The sequence below is a fragment of the Synchiropus splendidus genome, chromosome 1, assembly GCF_027744825.2.
Source record: "Synchiropus splendidus isolate RoL2022-P1 chromosome 1, RoL_Sspl_1.0, whole genome shotgun sequence".
Taxonomy (NCBI): domain Eukaryota; kingdom Metazoa; phylum Chordata; class Actinopteri; order Syngnathiformes; family Callionymidae; genus Synchiropus; species Synchiropus splendidus.
Window position 1 is genome coordinate 653634 of NC_071334.1, and position 19113 is coordinate 672746.

The 19113-nt window shown below is 48.2% G+C and overlaps 1 protein-coding gene across 2 annotated transcripts; it reads left to right on the forward strand.

Annotated features, from left to right (window-relative positions):
* The first annotated feature begins 8459 nt into the window (after positions 1 to 8459).
* Positions 8460 to 18232, forward strand: LOC128758165 (NLR family CARD domain-containing protein 3-like). Of its 2 annotated transcripts, XM_053864057.1 has the most exons (11): positions 8460 to 8714; positions 9840 to 9915; positions 10004 to 10156; positions 10933 to 11040; positions 11197 to 11257; positions 11394 to 11580; positions 12131 to 13961; positions 14919 to 15095; positions 15540 to 15716; positions 15815 to 15988; positions 16326 to 18232. In XM_053864057.1, exons 1-11 carry the CDS (start codon positions 8678 to 8680, stop codon positions 16360 to 16362), a joined length of 3018 nt encoding a protein of 1005 aa, XP_053720032.1. In that variant the 5' UTR covers positions 8460 to 8677; the 3' UTR covers positions 16363 to 18232. The 2 variants fall into 2 exon arrangements, 1 of the variants encoding a protein (XP_053720032.1); XR_008414452.1 differs by lacking the exons at positions 15815 to 15988; positions 16326 to 18232 and having other exon boundaries at positions 14919 to 15446; positions 15540 to 15619.
* Positions 18233 to 19113: the final 881 nt, after the last annotated feature.

The following is a 19113-nucleotide window of genomic DNA, read 5'->3' on the forward strand; positions in this document are numbered from 1 at the left end:
GATTAATAGAGCTGTAATATCCACCCTTGAACTTCAGTTTAGAAATATCTGTTCCTGCAGTTTTGAAATGTCGATCAACCCCTCGTGATTCGTCTTTTTTCCTCTGAGCTGAGGCGCTGGCGTCAGGATCCGGAGCCCTAAGTCTCGCCATGGCTCTATGAAATTCATCTTTATGCCGCCTCGACGTGTTAGCATCTGAATCTGATCCTCTTGGGGGAGCCGTGTTTGTGTTGGAATCAGGTCCTCTAGGGTTCGGTTTCCAGGAAAATGACGCCGCATCCTCCGGAATATTATGCCATGTGTGAGGGTATGTCATCTCCGTCAAAGCCACCTCCCATTTCCCGTTTAAATCGATATGTTGTGCTAAATCAACGCGGAAAGTACCGATCCAGTTGTCTTTCAAAACTTTTGCGCTGGCGTTTGATGGTAAAGTCACATAGAAGCCAGTGTTCTTTGAGCCGTACATGATGATATGACGCCTGGTGTAAAGAAGGATCGTCTTATATATGTTTTATATCTGAAGCTTTTACCCAACTGTTGAATTTTTCAGGCCAGTTCTTCCACTGGACAAAGACCTGCCTCTCTCCTTTAACGCAGCGTTCCTTGAGAATCTTTTCAACGTGAAATACTTTATCCTTAACCAGTTGTACTTTTTGTAATTCTTGATCATAAAATGACCCCTGGATGGGTTCGCCGTGGAAATCTTTCCATTTATACACAGGCGGGTTGCGGTGAATACATTCAGTTATCGTAAATATCTCGTCTGTAAAACTCTGCTCCTACTTTTTGTCAAATACACCTCGTAGTTTTGATATCCTAACATGATCGCCCTCCTTAAGTTTCGGCTTCTGTCGACCTTTCGACGGTCTAATGTAAAGAAACACTTGCAGAGTATTTTCTTTAGTCACTTCCATCGGTGTCATTTTTATACTACTGTGATAGCTGTGATTATAACTCTTTACTAGATCCTGTAAAACCCCGATGTAACGTCGAGTGTTTTTAGCTGTAAAATATCTCCACATCCGATTTTTAAGAGTGCGGTTAAATCTCTCAACCACAGAGGCCTTAACGTCACTCGCTGTTGAAAAATGATGAATACCCTTCCTTTCCATCAAAGCCCTGAAACTCTTGTTAAAAAATTCTTTCCCGTCGTCCGTCTGTAGCTTTGCAGGCGCCCCGCTCTCCTCCAGCACTGATTCAAACGCCTTCATTGTCTCGATCGCAGTCTTTCTTTTTAAAGCGCGTACATAGGCCTTCTTTGAAAATACATCTCTAACGGTCAACAAGTAATTTGGATCGTCGTTATATCTAGCCAACGCCTGCATGTCGCATAGGTCGGCCTGGAATTGTTGAAGCGGCCTGTGAACAAATACTCTGTTTCTGGGAAAGTTTACTCTGACCGGTTTATGCAGGGTGTAAGCATCCTGTTTTGATAAAAAATCTTTAATAGATTTAGAACTGACTGGTTTTCCAGTCTCAGCCTGCACCCCTCGACGAAGGCGATCCGCACCTCCGTAGCTCCCGGGGTGAAGAGGATTGTAATAAACTCTTTTAATGATGTGTTTCACCGTCATGTTAAATGAGAAATGAATGAGCCGAGATCCCAATATGCTTCTTCATGTTTTTTATTAAACAGGTTATGTCAGGATTCGATCGTAAAGTTATACAAAGACAGTAAAAGCAAAAAAAAGTATCACATACGAGGGTATCTCGTGTTTGTGACATCGCCCAGGACCGGTGATCTATTCCAGATTCTACTTGCTGATTCCAGACGTTCAATTAGAAGCTCGTGTTTGATGTATTCGTTCCAGACGCTTGACTTTGGAGACCTCATTTCGAGCAAGACTGTCTCAGCCGTAGCCTTGGTTCTCATTTTCTCCGGTTGTACGTCATTCAGGGTCAAGTAGTGTTGTATAGCAGGCAGAAAGTTCTTGTTACAGAGTCTCTTCATCAACGGGTGGAAGTTAAGACTGTAGAAATCATCCTCCATCTCTTCAAGACAGCTGTGTTGTACTTGGCTGGGATGGTCTACTTGGCAGCCGTAGCAGATCTCCCTCCAATATCTGCGCATGGTTTTACCTAGTAGATGAAATACAACTGTCTTTACAGCTTTCAGGAAGAAAGCGCTTATCCATCCGTCCGTTTCATCATTAGCTGCTGGTTCTTGGTCTTGAGAAGCTGAGGATGAAGCAGGCGGATGCACGCCGACAGTTTCGTTCTCGGGACAGGAGGTTGTTGCTCTCCCTACAGGTTCCTCCTCATCGTCCACGTCTTCCATTTCAGTTGCATCAGAGTCGTCTGTGTCGTCTTTGATGGTCAATGAAGGACAGGCTCCGTCCGCCGTGCCGTTGTTAGAACCCTCGTACTCATGACCATCACCTGTAACGTCTTCTACCACAGGAAGTAGACGGGTCGGCGAGGGGTTGTTCATTCCGTACCCAGCACCGCCTGTAGCAGCTCCGAGGAAGATAGTGGCAATACGTCTGGGAACACCTTCGGTCCTCATCGTTGTCCTGGATGCGCTTGTTCCGCCGGGTACGTCTGCAGGGTGTCGCTCTGGAAAACACCCTCTTTATAACAACAGTCAGCAAGTAGGCGGTTTTTGGAGAAATCTCGGGGATTTTTTCACTCCAAGCATCCAAAGGTATGGTTAACAGAGTACGAAATACAGCGCAATCAGAATTAAAATACTGCAGGACGAAATCTTCTTCTTCTTCACCGTGACTCCTGTTGATACTTTATGGTGGGCTCTGAAGGACCATCGTCCTGATCCTGAGATTTTAGCCAGCCATATAGCCACGAAGGACGGCTTCCTCTCCATTCGATCAGCTTTGTTAGACACGGCTCCAGCCTTCTGACGATGTTGTTGTTCTTCTTCTTCTTCTTCTTCAGCCCTTGGAAGATTTTCCGGCTTCACCTCTCTCAGCACACCCCAGTCGTCAGACGATAACACGGCCATCTCCGTATAGGCACTCAAGGTTTCGTCGTCATCCAGTTGATAAATGTACAATTCAGCTGTTTCAGACTTAAACGCGTACCCCCATCTCCCTCGACGTCCGTAAGGCTCTAGAGACCACTCATCCTGCACAGATTCCCCGGGCGGCGCCTGCGTACGCCGTAGGTACATGACAGATTTACGGGGAGCCCCAACACCCATCCACGGGTCCTCAATAACAGTCACAGCTGTCTCGCTGATCACTGGTGATCCACGCGCCGTTGTAGGGACAGACATTGCGAGTTGCTTGTGTTTGCCGGTTCCTTGCTCCTTGCGACGGTCTGAAGGTTACATATATATATACACACAGGTCGATGTTTATTCAGCGGTCAGAACCCTCCCTTCGTTATTTTCCTTCCTGTCATAAAACAAGGGGGAGGTTATAATTTTAATTCCCTGTTGATATAAAAAAGGGGGAGGGGTTATTATTTTAATTTCTTTTTTATATAAAAAGGGGAGGGGTTATTATTTTAATTTCTTTTTATATAAAAAGGGGGGAGGGGTGGTTTTATTACCTCCGGAAGGGGAGGTGTTTTATTATCTCCAGGGCCATAAATCAAACAGTTTTGACATTTTGGTGTATCCTTCTTCTCTCTCCCTGGTATTTCTCCTTCCTTACTTTGGGAGACCATGAAAGCGTATATACGTGGTGAATTATATCCTTTGAGACACACAAAAAAAGACATGGAAACACAGTTTGAATCAACTAACACACCAAATAATGCAGCCAGATCCAGAATTTTCAATATCAAAATCACCTGACTTGTATAAAAAGCGAAGGATCTTACAAGCCGAGTGTGACTCACTGATGACACAGTGCGTTATCAAGCAATTGCTCCAGTCTCGATCAACGTTTCATGAACATGGTGACAAACAGAGGAAACTATTGGCCCATAGACTCCGTCACATCACATCTTCACAATTAATTCCTCAAATTCAAACAAAATCAGGGGTAACTTGGGAGACCACAGAAATGAATAATAGTTTCAAAGAATTTGACAAATCTCTCGACACATCTGAGGTCAACCCTACAAGAACTGAATTAGATGCTTTTTGTGATCAACTTATTATTCCTACTCTCCATTCAAACTTATCTCAAAAATGGGAATCACCAATTACAGTGGTAGAACTTGAAATGTATGGGAATAATATTAAATTACAAAATCAATATATTAATCCAGCTATATTATTAAATTGAATTTATACTGCTTTGTTAAATAATAATAAGATTGTGTTCAACAGATGCGGAGAATAAGAGAATGGCATCTGACGTGAGGAACCTTTTGGAGACCGTCTGTGGCGTCGTAAACCAATTAACCAGGTGGAGAACGGATGAGTTGACAGAAGCAAGATACCAAAGAAGGACGGATTGAGTCATCTGCTCCGCCATTGTCGCCAATAAAGGACAGATGTATAAACATCCTAAAGGGATTTCCAGACGTGGTGCAGGCGACACAAGATCTGGAATCTGACCCAGGACCATAAGAAGACCAGGACCAATCAGTGGAGACTGCACCCCAAGATTGAAGACTGCAGACTGAAAGCATATAAAAAGGGTCAGGGCCAGAGATAGTCTTGGTCACTCTACACCACTGGAGCTAAGGCTGAGTCAGGCGCAGTTGTGACCCAGAGCTCTGTTAGGGTAATTAGACTCCTCTGTCAGGGAATACATTCTTTTGGATTTTAAGTTGTGGGTTTTTGGTCGTCATTCTCACGAGTAAACGAACACGCGGAAGATACATTAAAGGTGTAGATTCCTACACCTCCTCCGGTGTTCCAAAACGTTTGAAGATGCTTCTGAACTGTCTTTGTGTCTCACTTTGGCAAGTCCAAGATTTCAAACCATCTGGAAAAATAGCCTGTTACCACCAGGCAATGATGACCTTGGTGCTCCCACAGGTCGGCAGCGTGTTTCTGCCACGGAAGATCAGGAAGTGGTGTCGAGAGCAGCGGGTCTTGGTCTGTGAATACAAGTCGACACGATTCTCATGACATCAGCAGCAATGCCAGGCCACCACACTGCTCCTCTGTCACCTTCTCTGCACTTTGTCAGTCCTTGGTGGCCCTGGTGCATCTTTTCTCATATCTCTGCTCTCATTCTTTCAGGGATCACAGACTGCAGAAGCCCATCCCCTTCACTAACTGAGCCGAGGTGTTCCACTCTTCAGATGATCAGGCCAACCATCGTGGACATGCTTGAGGACGTTCCTCATCACTCCTGGTCCTGTCTTTGATACTGCAGGCTTCAGCGTTCCACCGTGGTTCTGCATGAGGACTCCCCCGAGCCCATGGCTGCTGCCGTCTGCTCTGACTACTGTTGGTTTGGCTGGGTCAATGACCTCCAGAACTGGAGCGGAGGAGATGAACTCTTTCACTTCGATGAAAGCTGCTTTTGCTGTTTGCCCCAACAGCAGCTGTTCGCAGATTTGACTCATTCATTCAGAGGCTGCAGCACTGTGGACAAGTGTGGTCGATATCGCCCGAGATAGTTCACCATCCCCAGACATCTTCTCAGTTCAACTGATGTTTCCGGGTGGCTCCAGCGCTGTTATGGCCTTGACTCGCTCTGGGTTTGGGGAAATGCCACCTTTGGTCAGGACTTGTCTCAAGGAGCCTCTTGAGTCTTTGATCGTGCACCTCCTGTGTTTCTCCAAACACCAGTGTGTGGTCCATATATACCACGGTGCCCTCATGTTGCTGCACCACCTCTGACATTTCTCTTTGAAAAATCTCCGGTGCAGAAGTGATACCAGAGGGTGACCGTTTAAAACAGTCCCTACCCAGTGGTGTGGTGAATGTGGTGAGGCGAGCAGCAGAACCCACTTTCCGCATCCAGACTGGAGAACACTGTACTCTTGGCGAGCTTGGGAAGTATCATATCATCCACAGTTGGCAGAATAAACTCCTCACCTTTGACATTTTCAGTGAGTCTTTTCACGTCCACACGTATTTCTTCCATTGGTTTCCACAACAGGAACCATGGGCGCACCACTCTGTTGGATCTGTGACTCTCTCTATCACCCCCATCGATGCCATCCTTTTCAGCTCTGCTTCTACTTTTGGCAGTAGAGGAATGGGCACATGGTGTGGTGTGGCGACCCTTCTTTTGATGTGACCTTCACAGGTCACCTTTCAGTGTCCCACACTGCTAACTGTCTTCACTGTGTCAACACGGTTCATCAAAGCCAGTTTGGTCGACACTGTTGGGCCCAGAAGGTTCTCGCCACCCGTCTTGACAACCACTACAGGAAAACAAGAGTTTGGAAGCTTGCCATCAACTTTGGCTTTGACTTTGTCCCCTCGTGGCCCCTTCTCCCCCTGGACTTTTGAGTGTATGTTCCAGTGGAGTGAGCTTGGGCTTCTTCCTCCAAGTCTCATATGTTGCCTCTGACATCACGGAGGAGTCTGCACCAGAGTCCATTTTAAAGGAGACTGCCGTATTCTCCACTGATCCTCAGAATCAACTCTGGTCTGTGTCTGTCTCTGTTATTTCTCTTATGGCCTCTGTGCCACACCCAGCAGCAAAGTGTCCAGTCTGGTTCCACTTCAGCCATTTCTGTGCTCTTGCAGGGCACAGTTCACCGTCATGACTCCGACCACATCTTGTACCCGTGACCTTTGTTTTATTCTGCACCTTTCTCTGGTTTTCTACAGTTTTCTCTTGTGCCCTCTTTTTCAGGACTTGAATGTTGTCCACACTTTGCACCTTCTGAGACTGGACTAACTGCTCATCTCTGTTGCCGTGCGCAGCGCCAGCTCACTTTTCATTGGTCGTTTTTGAGACACTTGTTTGTCCCTCACCCCGACGACCACGTGGTCCCGCTCATCCTTCTGCGTGCCACAATCACAATTGTGGGCCAGCTCATCAAGTTACTCATCATAAAGCAAAGACGTGTTACCTGGAGCATCTTCTTGATCATGATCCAGCCACTCACTCATATTTGAGGAACTATTCAGCCAACAACAACAACAAAGCAGAGGGAGCCAGCGCTTCTGTTGGAGCTACAGCGGACGATGAAGCCTTGTTCATTACTCAAGGGAAGTGAATGACAAGACTCCAATTCCAGCAGCGCCTTTCAAAATAAAATACAAATGACGGTGACGTGAGGAAACTGTATCTGCGCTGAACTAGTCGTTCCTTGAGATGACTCGTAGTTCTTAGCTCATTTTGAAGAGAGGTTCAAAGAACGACCCCTCACCATTGAATATGTTCTTAACAGGTTCCCTGATCATATCGTATTATATCGTTGTGATGCCGCGCTTCTAAGGCAACGTCGCCCAATGTTAAATGTGTCATTTCATTGGTCTCATGATCAATATTTTAGAGTGTAATGACAACCTAGCATCACATTCAGGAGTTATGCGTCTGGCAAAAATGTTTATACGTTACATTGAACATGTGACAAGTTGTGTAACAAGATACACATTTGTCAGAATCAATGACGTCTTCATGATGAAAAGGTGGAGCCTTGTTATAAAGTCTGACATGTGTTGCATTTGTTCAGCGTGACTCTGTCTGCTCATTTTGTTGTCTCTACAGAGACACATTACACTTGGCAGATTGGCTGTGATCCCAAAGAAACAAGAATGCAGCCCTGGACTTTGGCCATTCTGCACCTATAAAGGGCCACATTTGATGGTTGACAGTCATATTGAAGGCCCCTGTACCGTGAACTGCAAAGACTCAGTCCATATTTGTGGATCTGCCCATTTTTACACATTAGACTCGAACTCTAACTTGCTGACTTTACTGTTCTATATTATTATTATTGTACATTTTTGTACAGCAAAACCACGTACACTGTAATTTGAGTGACACAGAAGTCTTTTTTCACACTAAGACTGAATTATCTGTTCTGTCCACCTGTCATCGTCATGTAAATAAAAAAAAAAATCGAGTCGTTGCTCAAATAACGTGCAGTTCTAAAAGGTACCGCTGGATGGTGCTATAAAAACCGTCTGCGTTGTTACTGCGTTAGTTGCTTCTTTTTAAATGGTCATTTCACAGATGAACATGTCTCTCCTCGAGTACACAGTTAGTGACGATCAATGCTATTTTTATTTTTGTCTGTTGGTCGGTTTTCTCCCGCCTGATGTGTCATGCCAGGTGCATGTCGTGGGCAGAAGGCTTGAGCTCGATGTTGAGCTCCGCCCCGTTCTCCAGGCTGCAGCCACGGTGTCTTGGATTTTTAAAGGCTACAAATGACATCAATAAAAAAGACTGATTTATAAAATAATCATAAAATGAATTGAATTCAGTTAAAAACAAATCCAACCTCTAAATATACTGATTGCTAAATTCAACATATAAAAACATTACATTTTACAACGCTGAATTGAAAACTTCAATGTTTAAATTTTTGATTTGTTCAGTTCACCGATCACTGTCCTGATGGCGCTGATCTCCTCCCACAGTGGGGCTGCTGTTTCCGGGTGACGAGTGGGTGGGGGAGGGGGTCGAAAGTGAAAGTAAAAGACGCGCTGAACCAGAGGGTGCGGTTCCCGTCTGATCTGAAGGCTGTTTTTCACTCCAATATTTCCAGTCTCTCCAGCTCCGATCATCCAGGCGGTGGAGGAACACACACACACACACACACACGGGACTCACTGCTGTGGATCAACACACCGACATCGAACACAATCTGAGTTCACAACTTTGGACCGGAACAACTGAGCTCCGACATGGACCCGAGACTGAGGAGAGGAGCCTCGCCCACAGGTCAGTGACTTGGTTTGACTTGAGCCTCATGAGTCTGACGTCACCTTTGACATTCGAGGATCCGAGTAAAGACGCACTTGTTGACTGGAGTGTTTCTCTGAGGAAGATTGATCAGGAAACTGTGACGTGACCCAAATCAACAGACGACGATGGCGCCATCTTGTGGCCAAATCTCTTGGTGTGGAAAAGTCCATTTGAGGTGGTCAGAAAACTGAGCATCCAAGTGGCTTCTCTCCCTTGGAAATGAGTCGTGGGCCAGTGCAGTGGAACATTGTGAACTAAGGCAGCAAACATGAACATGCAGGGTTGAATGGCGCCATTGAATGGTGTCTTTTCCCTCCAATATTCCACTGCACTGGGCGACAAGTCATTTCCAGAGAAGCTCCTGCTCTATGACGGTGTCCTGATCTGACCTCCTCAAACGTGTCGCTCTCTAGATGTGAAAGAAAACAACATGAGCACAGACATGTGGAAACAGAAGGAGAGTTAGAGGTGGTTCAATAGACAATATTGATTTGGCTTTGGTTCCTGAACACAATAGATATCAGACTTTTGAAAGGCTGCACCTCAGATTTGGTCCCACAGACGTCGTCTGTTGTGATCAACTGAGTCACTTGTTTCTTCAACATTCTGACACATGTTGAAGGTTGTTGCACTGGAAATCTGTTTTCCTTCACATCCTGAGCAGAAAACTCTGGAGGTGGAGACACAGTCTCCCACATCAAGTGTGAGACTCAAACATGTGAAGAGACTGGTGGAGATTGTGTGAGTCATGTGGTCTTGAAGCTGAAACTCTGATCAAGTGACAGATGGAACCGTGGTGAGGTCAGTAGAGACAGTTGGATCAGTGGACTCTGAAGGAAAGGTTCGCTGCACTGGTCCATCATGAAGATCAGCTTCATGAAAGTCTCCTGCTGAAGAGGAATCTTCATGTTGGGTTCAAAGTGCAAACCTCAGAAGTGAGGAGGGTTCTGGGGAGAGACAGACACCTGGGCGTCTTTGCTCTGGTGTTGCCCCCGCGACCCGAGCTCAGCGATGCTGTGGAGAACAGAGGGATGGAATCACTTCCAGCAGGGAAGAGAAGATGGAAGAGAATCTCATGAGACCTGTTGTGTTTGTGTGAAGGTGACGCCTCTGCTGAGACTCGGGGCAGAGAGGAGGGAGACCCCCCCTCTAAAGGACCTGGGACCAAAGCTCAGAGGTGAGATAAGAACCTCCAAGACTGTCCTCCAGGTCAGAGCTCCAATCTCTCCTCCATCTTCATCCTCACTGCAACTTCTGTGTTGTAGATCTGCGCTGCAGCCAGAACCAGCTGGACCTGGACCTGCACCTGGACCTGGACCTGGACCTGGACCTGGACCCAGCTGTGTGTCTCTGAAGAGTGATGGCTCCATGTGGAGACAGATTGACTTCAGAGGAGGAGCGGAGTCTTCAGGTCCGAGGTGAGAAGGTCCAAGTGTCAGACTCTCAGCTCCACACAGATGTCACCCAAACTTCTATGCTGGTCTGCGGCCTCGACGACGCTGCACCCGCCGGTACTCTGCGTTGTGTTTGTTGGGGTTTGATGTGCCGGGTGGAGCGAAAAGAGGACGAGTGGCTACGGTTCAGAAGCTGTGGATGGACTTTTTACTCTTTTCAACCTTTTCAACATACAGAACACGACTCCAATTAGTATAAAAAAAAAACATGAACAAACAATTTACAATCTGTTTTCACAAAACCAAAGAACGAAACAATTAACAACAGTTAATGATATGACACAGATGACACCACAGACGAACTGGACAAGAGTTACCGGACACAACTTAAACATTCATGTGAGAACATTCAGACATCTTACCTTTTCAACATACAGAACACGACTGGCGGGTTATACCCCCAAACCGATCAAGTGCTGCCCCCGTGTGGCGGAGCTATGACATGACCTACACCTACACAGACACAGTGACTCATGAAAACAGAGGTGTGTCTCCTCTTGACCAGGAAAGTGACCACGCCCTCACCTGCACACGTGTCACATCACTTCTGTCCACTATACACTGTAGTGACTCACCACACCAGCAGGGGGCGACACTGACAGCCACAATTCTGACCCTCAAACGTTCATGCGTTCACAGTTGTAGTCCAGAGAGGGACGGCTGCAGCAGTGTGAGGACATCTAGAGGTCAGCTGGTGAATAACAGGACGTGAGAGTTGATCAGAGTTGTGTTTCCATCAGGATCCATCAGGAACCAGAAGAGTCTGGACTCTGCTGTGACTCTCTGAAGAGTCATGTCTCCAAGCATCTCGGGATTGACTTCAAAGCTGAAGAGTCTCCGGAGGAGAGGTGAGATGATGTTCCTCCAGGCTCATGTTTGTGTTAAGATGGTCCGGTCTGGAGGTCTGGGTGGAACCTTCTAGTTCGATTGTCTCCACACTGATGTTTAGAACCTTCAACATGACGAGAGCTTATTGACTGTCTGACTTCATCTCTTCTCCTCAGAGAGGACCATCAGAGCTCAGAGCTTCTCAGTGGTCAGCAACATCCAGACTCTGCACGGCAGGTATGAACATGGAGAAGTGAAGGTTCTCATCTGAGAGGTTCCTTCTGCGGAGTCTCACTTCAGCTGGATCCAACTTCAAACCTTCTGGAGATGCTCCTTCATCATCTGACTTTCTTCTGTTCTGATTCTGTTCCAGCGGCTGGAGGAGAAGTTCCTCAGCTATGTGAGCAGAGTCTGGAGGCTTCTGGGTCCAGATGAGCCAGAACCTCCAGAGACTGAGGAAGAGGAGCAGTGGAGGAGCATCAGGGAAGAATTCCTGAAGATCACAGTTCACCTCCTGAGGAACATGGAGGAGGAGGATCTGGCCCAGCGTCTGTGGATCAGTAAGAACATTCAAACACCTCCAACATGATGAAGATGAAGGACAGGTGTGCATCAGATCTATGAGTCCGTCTGAAGGAGAAGAACCAACATCTGAAGCTGAAGATCTTCCTCCAACTTCACCTTCTAGAATGACTTGTTCTTCGTTTCTTCATCGACAAACACACATCACACAACATGACACAGCGAGATACATGGAGCGACACATGACTGAAACCAATTCCAGCCAATGAAGCCGAGTCCAAGACAAACAGAATTCATGTCATCACAGACTAGAACTTGGGTGGTTGATCCAGGTGATTCCACTGGTCCCTCCTCCTCAGATGTCGCCAGCAGCTCGTCCACGCTGCACTCATCGCAGGCAGTAGCTCAGCTCTCCTCTTCCTCACTCCCCAGAAACTCCTCATTGATGTGCACTGAGCTGTTCTTCAGATGAGTCATGCCAAATGGTCCTGAAATCCTTGACGGAGCCAAGAAATGCTGATTCTGCCTGTGTCAGAGAGTCACTGGCAGCTTGACTCCTCTGATCATGTGACTTCTCTCTTCACTCAGGAAGTGCTGCTGGAGCGTGTGCAGGGCGACTGAAGAGGAGCCTGCAGAAGAAGTTCCACAGTGTGTCTGAGGGGGTCGCTAGAGCAGGAAACTCTGCCCCTCTGAATCAGATCTACACAGAGCTCTACATCACTGAGGGGGGCACAGAGCAGGTCAACCAGGAGCACGAGGTCCGACAGATCGAAGCAGCAACCAGGCAGCAGACCAGACCAGGAACTACCATCAGACCAGAAGACCTCTTTAAAGCCTCAGCTGACACAGAGCCACCAATCAGGAGCCTGCTGACGAAGGGCGTGGCTGGCATTGGGAAGACCCTCCTGACACAGAAGCTGACTCTGGACTGGGCTGAAGACAAAGCCCACCACAACTTCCAGCTGGTGTTTCCTTTCACCTTCAGAGAGCTGAACCTGCTGAAAGAGAAGCAGTTGAGTTTGGTGGAACTTGTTCATCGCTTCTTTCCTGAAACCAAAGACTCAGGACTCAGCAGCTTTGAAGGAGTCCAGGTTCTGTTCATCTTGGACGGTCTGGACGAGTGTCGACTCCCTCTGGACTTCAACAGTGGGGTCCTGACAGCAGCTACAGAGTCCACCTCAGTAGACGTCCTGCTGACCAGCCTCATCAGGGGGAAGCTGCTTCCCTCAGCTCAGCTCTGGATCACCACACGACCTGCAGCAGCCAATCAGATCCCTCCTGAGTGTGTGGACATGGTGACCGAGGTCAGAGGGTTCACTGACCTCCAGAAGGAGGAGTACTTCAGGAAGAGGTTCAGAGATGAGGAGCAGACCACCGTCATGTCTCACATCAGGAGCTCACGAAGCCTCTACATCATGTGTCACATCCCCATCTTCTGCTGGATCACTGCCACAGTTCTGGAGGACATGTTGAAGAGCAGAGAGACCGGAGAGCTGCCCAAGACCCTGACTGAGATGTACATCCACTTCCTGGTGGTTCAGGCCAAAGTCAAGAAGCTCAAGTACCATGGAGGAGCTGGGACAGACCCAGTTTGGGATCCTGAGAGCAGGAAGATGATGGAGTCTCTGGGAAAACTGGCTTTTGAGCAGCTGCAGAGAGGAAACTTGATCTTCTATGAATCAGACCTCACAGAGTGTGGCATCGACATCACAGCTGCTGCACTTTACTCAGGAGTCTTCACACAGATCTTCAGAGAGGAGAGAGGACTGTACCAGGAGAAGGTCTTCTGCTTCATCCACCTGAGTCTCCAGGAGTTTCTGGCTGCTCTTCATGCCCACCTGAAGTTCTTCAACTCGGGAGTCAACCTGCTCGACTCACAGCAAACATCCAAACTGGCAAAAGCCTTTGGACTTCACATCAAACCGTTCTACCAGAGAGCAATTAATGAAGCTGTAGAAAGTCCAAATGGACATCTGGACCTGTTCCTGCGCTTCCTTCTGGGTCTTTCTCTGCAGACCAGCCAGAGGCTCCTTCCAGGTTTGTTGACACAGACAGGAAGTAGCTCCTGGACCCATCAGGACACAGCAGAGCTCATCAAGGAGAAGATAAGGGAGAGAGTGTCTCCAGAGAGAATCATCAATCTGTTCCACTGTCTGAGTGAAGTGAAGGACACTTCTCTAGTGGAGCAGGTCCAGCAGCATCTGAGATCAGGAGCTCTCTTCTCTCGTAAACTGTCTCCTGCTCAGTGGTCCACCCTGGCCTTCATCTTACTGTCCTCAGAGGAAGATCTGGACGTGTTTGACCTGAAGAAATTCTTTGCTCCAGACTATAGTCTGATCAGCGATGGCCCGTATTACACTCTTTCAGAGGAGGTTCTTGAGAGGCTGCTGCCTGTGGTCCAAGCTTCAAAGAAAGTTCTGTAAGTGGATCACTCAGTGAAACCTGAAACACCTCTGATGATGTGAACTAGGGCTGTTGCGTTATACTGCTGTTGACGATCATCGCGATATGAAGAAATGAATTTTCAATGTGGTGTAAACGGCTCCATCTCCGACTGAAGCCCACATCCAGAACAGGAAAGTGAAGCTCTGACTCCTGGTAACGGTGGGAACTGGTGCCGCCATGGTGCCAGTGATGAGTTTGCGCGTGTGGACTAGACAGAGATCCTGATGGATGACAACAAGCACGGCGCCTGCCGTGGTGAGCCTCCATCCTCTCCTCCAGGTTTGATGTCCTCATCCACGCTCAGCTTCTGAACACCACTCCTGCTCATCAGCACAGAGCGGGGAGTGAAGCTGCTTTTCAATGACAGAGAGGCAGATGTTCAAACACCATCCAGCGCCTCAGTTCTTCATCCTCCCACAACTCGTGTCAGACAGTCAGGGAAGCCTTTGATGGACAGGAGTCACAGAGCAGCGCTGCTCTGCGACTCCAGAGCGTTTCACCCCAAAGCTTGGCAGCAGCTCCAGGTTCCCACAGGTTGGTTGGTTGAGTTGAAACAGAGAGGCCCAGAGGCTCCGTCTGGCTCCAAAGCTGCCTCCGAGTCCTGCAGCAGCTCCCAGAGAGTCACGCGGCGCAGGGAAGAGACTCCTCACGAGGAGACACTGTTCCACTCCAAAACAATGCTGAGCTCATGGAGCTTGGGAAGGGGGGAGAATCCAAGCTTTCTATTCAGAAGGCTGGAGATTTTGGAGCAGAGAGAGTGAGTTGTATGAGCAGGGAAAGGAAGTGTTCTTTACAGTCTGCTCCATGTGGTGATCATATCGTTAACGTGACGTGTTTTGACCTTGATAATCCTCCAGCACAAATCTGATCTGGTTACAGCCCTGATGTGAACTGGACATGAGTGTTTGATTTCCTTCTTCATTTTATTCAGACTGACCTGGTGTTTCCTGTCAGAGAGAAGTGGTTCCCTTCTGTCCTCAGTCCTCAGCTCTCCGTCCTCTAGTCTGACACAACTGCACCTGAGCTACAACAGGGACCTGAAGGATGCAGGAGTGGAGCTGCTGTCTGCTGGACTGAAGAGTCCACACTGTCACCTGGAGACTCTCAGGTCAGACATGTTGATCAGTGTTTAGTGATCTGGAGACACGTTGAGAGACACGTCAGTGATTCTTCTGATGTTACAGCTCCATTTCTAGATTTCACTTCATCTTTGGCTCAGAAATTCACTTCCTCTTTTTCTGCTCATTTTCTCTCAAACCAATGAGTTTTCTGACTGTTCAAAAGAAGTGATCCACAAGTCTTTTTAAATTCAAATATCTTTATTAATATTAGTCATGAGACATTTAGAACAAACTTATGGAACATACATAACCAAGGCTTCTGTTGCAGAGGACATAATATAATGGTCCATACGTCATAAACAACAACAAAAATAACACAGATCTTCTGAATGGAAAGAGTTGAGTGGCTCCTCACATCAAGTCTTTCAAGTCTTGTCACAATAGAGGATTGAAAAAGTCTCACTTGTTGATGACACTCGTCTCTTTCACAGCCTGAGCGACTGTGGACTGTCAGAGAGAAGTGGTTCCCTTCTGTCCTCAGTCCTCAGCTCTCCGTCCTCTAGTCTGACACAACTGCACCTGAGCGACAACATGGACCTGAAGGATGCAGGAGTGGAGCTGCTGTCTGCTGGACTGAAGAGTCCACACTGTCACCTGGAGACTCTCAGGTCAGAACACATCATCTCCTCTCTTCAGTCCTGCTCCACCACTGGACGGTTCTTCTGCTCTCATGGTTTTCTAAAACACTGTTTCTCCTTCATTACAGTCTGAGAGGGTGTAGGATCTCAGAGAGAGGCTGTGCTTCTCTGGCCTCAGCTCTGACCTCTAACCCCTCCCACCTAAGAGAGCTGGACCTGAGCTCCAACCATCCAGGAGGACCAGGACTGGAGCTGCTGTCTGCTGGACTGAGGAGTCCAGACTGGAGGCTGGAGACTCTCAGGTATGGACAGAGCAGCAGAACTGACTGACTGAGCTCCAAAGAGCTTCAGACTGAACATGTGATCCAGGAGCAGACAGAGAGGATGTGGGTGTGTGAGGCTGCTCAGACTCTTCATCTGAACTGAGCACATGAATCCAAACACATGACATGTTCTCCTGCTGGACACCAGTGGAAGCACCAAGGAGACAGTAGAGACTGAGCAGCTGTTTAGAGATCCATCTTTGTTGTCATCAACAGTCATGAAAGAGCCGTCCACTGAGCAGCAGGAGATAATAGTCCTGAAACATCTGAAGTCACATGGATCTGCTCTCATCCTTCTCTCTCTTTCTTCCTCCAGGCTGTACGACTGTGGACCAGAGAGGTTAAAGTTCTGACCAGAAGAAGTGTGAGTGAGTGATTGATCCCTGAGAACTGCTGGACTCACAAGTCTCTGGCAGAGCAGCAGACCTTCTTCTCTTTCATTTCACCCCCATTTTGGCTTCTCTCCACTGGCTGCTGTGACTTTTACAATTGATTTGAAAGTTCTTCTGTTTGTTTTAAAAGCTTGAAATGGTCTTGTCCCTCAGCACCTAGTGGAGCTTTTAACCCCTGAGATCCTTGAGGTCAGCTGAGCAGCTGCTCCTGGAGGTACCTAAAACTGAGCCTAAGATGAGAGGAGACCAGGCTCTCTCAGTCTGTGGAATGTCCTCCCTCCCCATGTGAGACAGGCACCATCGCTGTCCACTGTTAAAACACTCCTTACAAGGCACTTTTACTGCACGCTCTATCCTGATTTTACAGTTGCACAGCACTTCTTGTGTTGTTTTTGAAGTGCTGTATTAATAAATATGGTATTGGTCAAGACTGACTCCGAGTCTCAGCAGCCGCTGCCGTCATCATGGAGAGTTTCCTGCTCATCTGAGGCAGAGTCTCAGTGGAGAGCAGCACAGAGGAAGACTCCTCAACAGCAGTCAGAGAAGAAGCCTCCACCCTCACAGAAGCTCTTCATCTGTGGAAACACTTCTGTCTTCAACGCCCCAAACAGCTCAGATGTCCAGCTTTTGCTCTTGTTTTCCATGACTCCTTCATGCCACTTCTTCTCTGAAGCCTTCAGTCGTGTCCATGACTTGAACCCTGATATCAGCCCTTTGATGTGGACACGTGAGGAGCCCGTGTTCTGGACACATGGATGATGAATCATCCAAAATGCCCCACACCAGTGAGGAGGAGATCGTGGTGTGAAACTCAGGAGTGTAGGTCACGTGACACTGTGGGCTCCTCAGCGAGTCTCTGTAACTGCGGATGCTGCTGTGAACGGTTGACTGGAGTGAAACATGTGCTGCCATCATGAGTCTCCTGGCGCTGCTGCGTCTGGGTCCGTGTTTCTCTCACAGTGGAGACGCAGCAGGTTCTAAATCAGCTGAGCGGACGACCGTCTGGAGCCTCGTGGGACAGATACACGGGTGGATCCTGTTGAGGCTTTCCTGTGTCAAAAGTACCATTCAAACCAGGATCATGAACTGAAGTCGTCCACACTCCAGCGGCCAGGTGCCTTGCTTTGGTCTGGCTTTCATGCAGCGCGGCGCTGCGGCCCAGGCTGTGGTTTCTCTTTGGCTCTCACAGGCACATGCTGTTTTAGGAAGACGTCTTCCTGTTTTAATGTCACTGCTGTTGTTTGAGACGCGGAGCGGAACCCAATAGCAGTAATGCAGGAGTCACTGGAGTCAGACAGCGGGTCAAAATACAGCCATTTCAGAAATAAAACAGAAGCGTCACAGATGGAGGGAAAGCACTGGGACAGAAAGGCAAAGAGGGCAGGGAGCGTCAACACGATGCAGACAGATGTTCCATACGGAGGGTCGGTTCACTCAAGGCTGTCGGTCCTCAGAGGACATGAGACGTCTCCTCCACTGCTGCAGAGGCTGCGAGCTCATGGGAGCTGTGCATTTGTGATGCAACATGAACGTTGTTGGAACTGCTCCTGCTGCTGAGGAATGAAGCCATCATTCCCCCGGCTCACCTCACCCTCTCTCACTCGTGTGTCGCAGCACACCAGTTGAAGACGCTGCAATATGGGACAGTTCATCTGCTCCTCAAAGTCGGGGCCCCAGGTCCTCCACAGAGTCCTTCACTGACAGAGGTTTATCACCATCTCACGTCAGTCAAACACGCTTCAAGAAGACGCTCATCATTGCTGAAGCTTCTGCTATGACGAGACTTCATGTGCGCTTTCACTTGTAAGACGGGACGGGACGGGACGGGACGGGACGGGACGGGACGATCTCACAAAGGAGGAATTCACCGTCACAGCATCTCTTGAGTTGTTGGTGCAAAGGATGTATCCATGACGACGGTCGGCTCTACACAGTCGGGATGAAGGACCTGTGGTGGTGCTCCTTCCTGCACTGAGGTTGAGCTGCTCAGATCCTCTGGGCTCTGATTCAGTGGGTGAGAGCTGTTGTCCATGATGGAGGTGAGCTTGGCCAACACGCTCCTCTCACTCACCTCCTCCACAGAGTCCAGAGCACAGCCCAGGACAGAGCTCCTGACCAGCTGCTTCAGTCTCTTCCTGCCCAGCAGACCACCATCGAGTCATCGAAGCTCCGAGCAGAGCATCACTCCAGCTTCCACTGCAAGTTTATCTCTGTGTAAACTCTCTGTGTACAAGTTCTGTCAGTGCACTGAGTCCGTGGTCTTTGGCAGAACGTCCTGTTTCTCAGGAGAGAAATGTATTATTGCTATGGTTTGTTTTGGAAATGTGCGTGTTCCTTTAGCATCTTCATCTTCAATGGGATCAGCATGAGACTCCCTTCTTGGTTTTTCTTGGTGTTGCCTGTTAGGTGGTGGTCTTGAGCGACTCCTCCGTTCTGCTGCATGTTCATGTGCTGTCTTGGTCTGTTGGTCTTCTTGCAGCACCTTGCCCCAGGACCTTTAGTGCCACACGCTGAACGCTCATCATTCTCAGCAGGACATTGAGGTGGTTTGTGTTTGATTCCCACACGTGCGTCCTCTTTCAAATGCCTGTCTTTTCTCACTGTGTGGCATATTCAACTTCTGCAGTGGCTCATACCCTGCAGACAAGGCTTCATATGTCCACCTTCTGCCAGCACATCAGCTTTGGGTTTGCTGTACGAGTCATTGCTCAG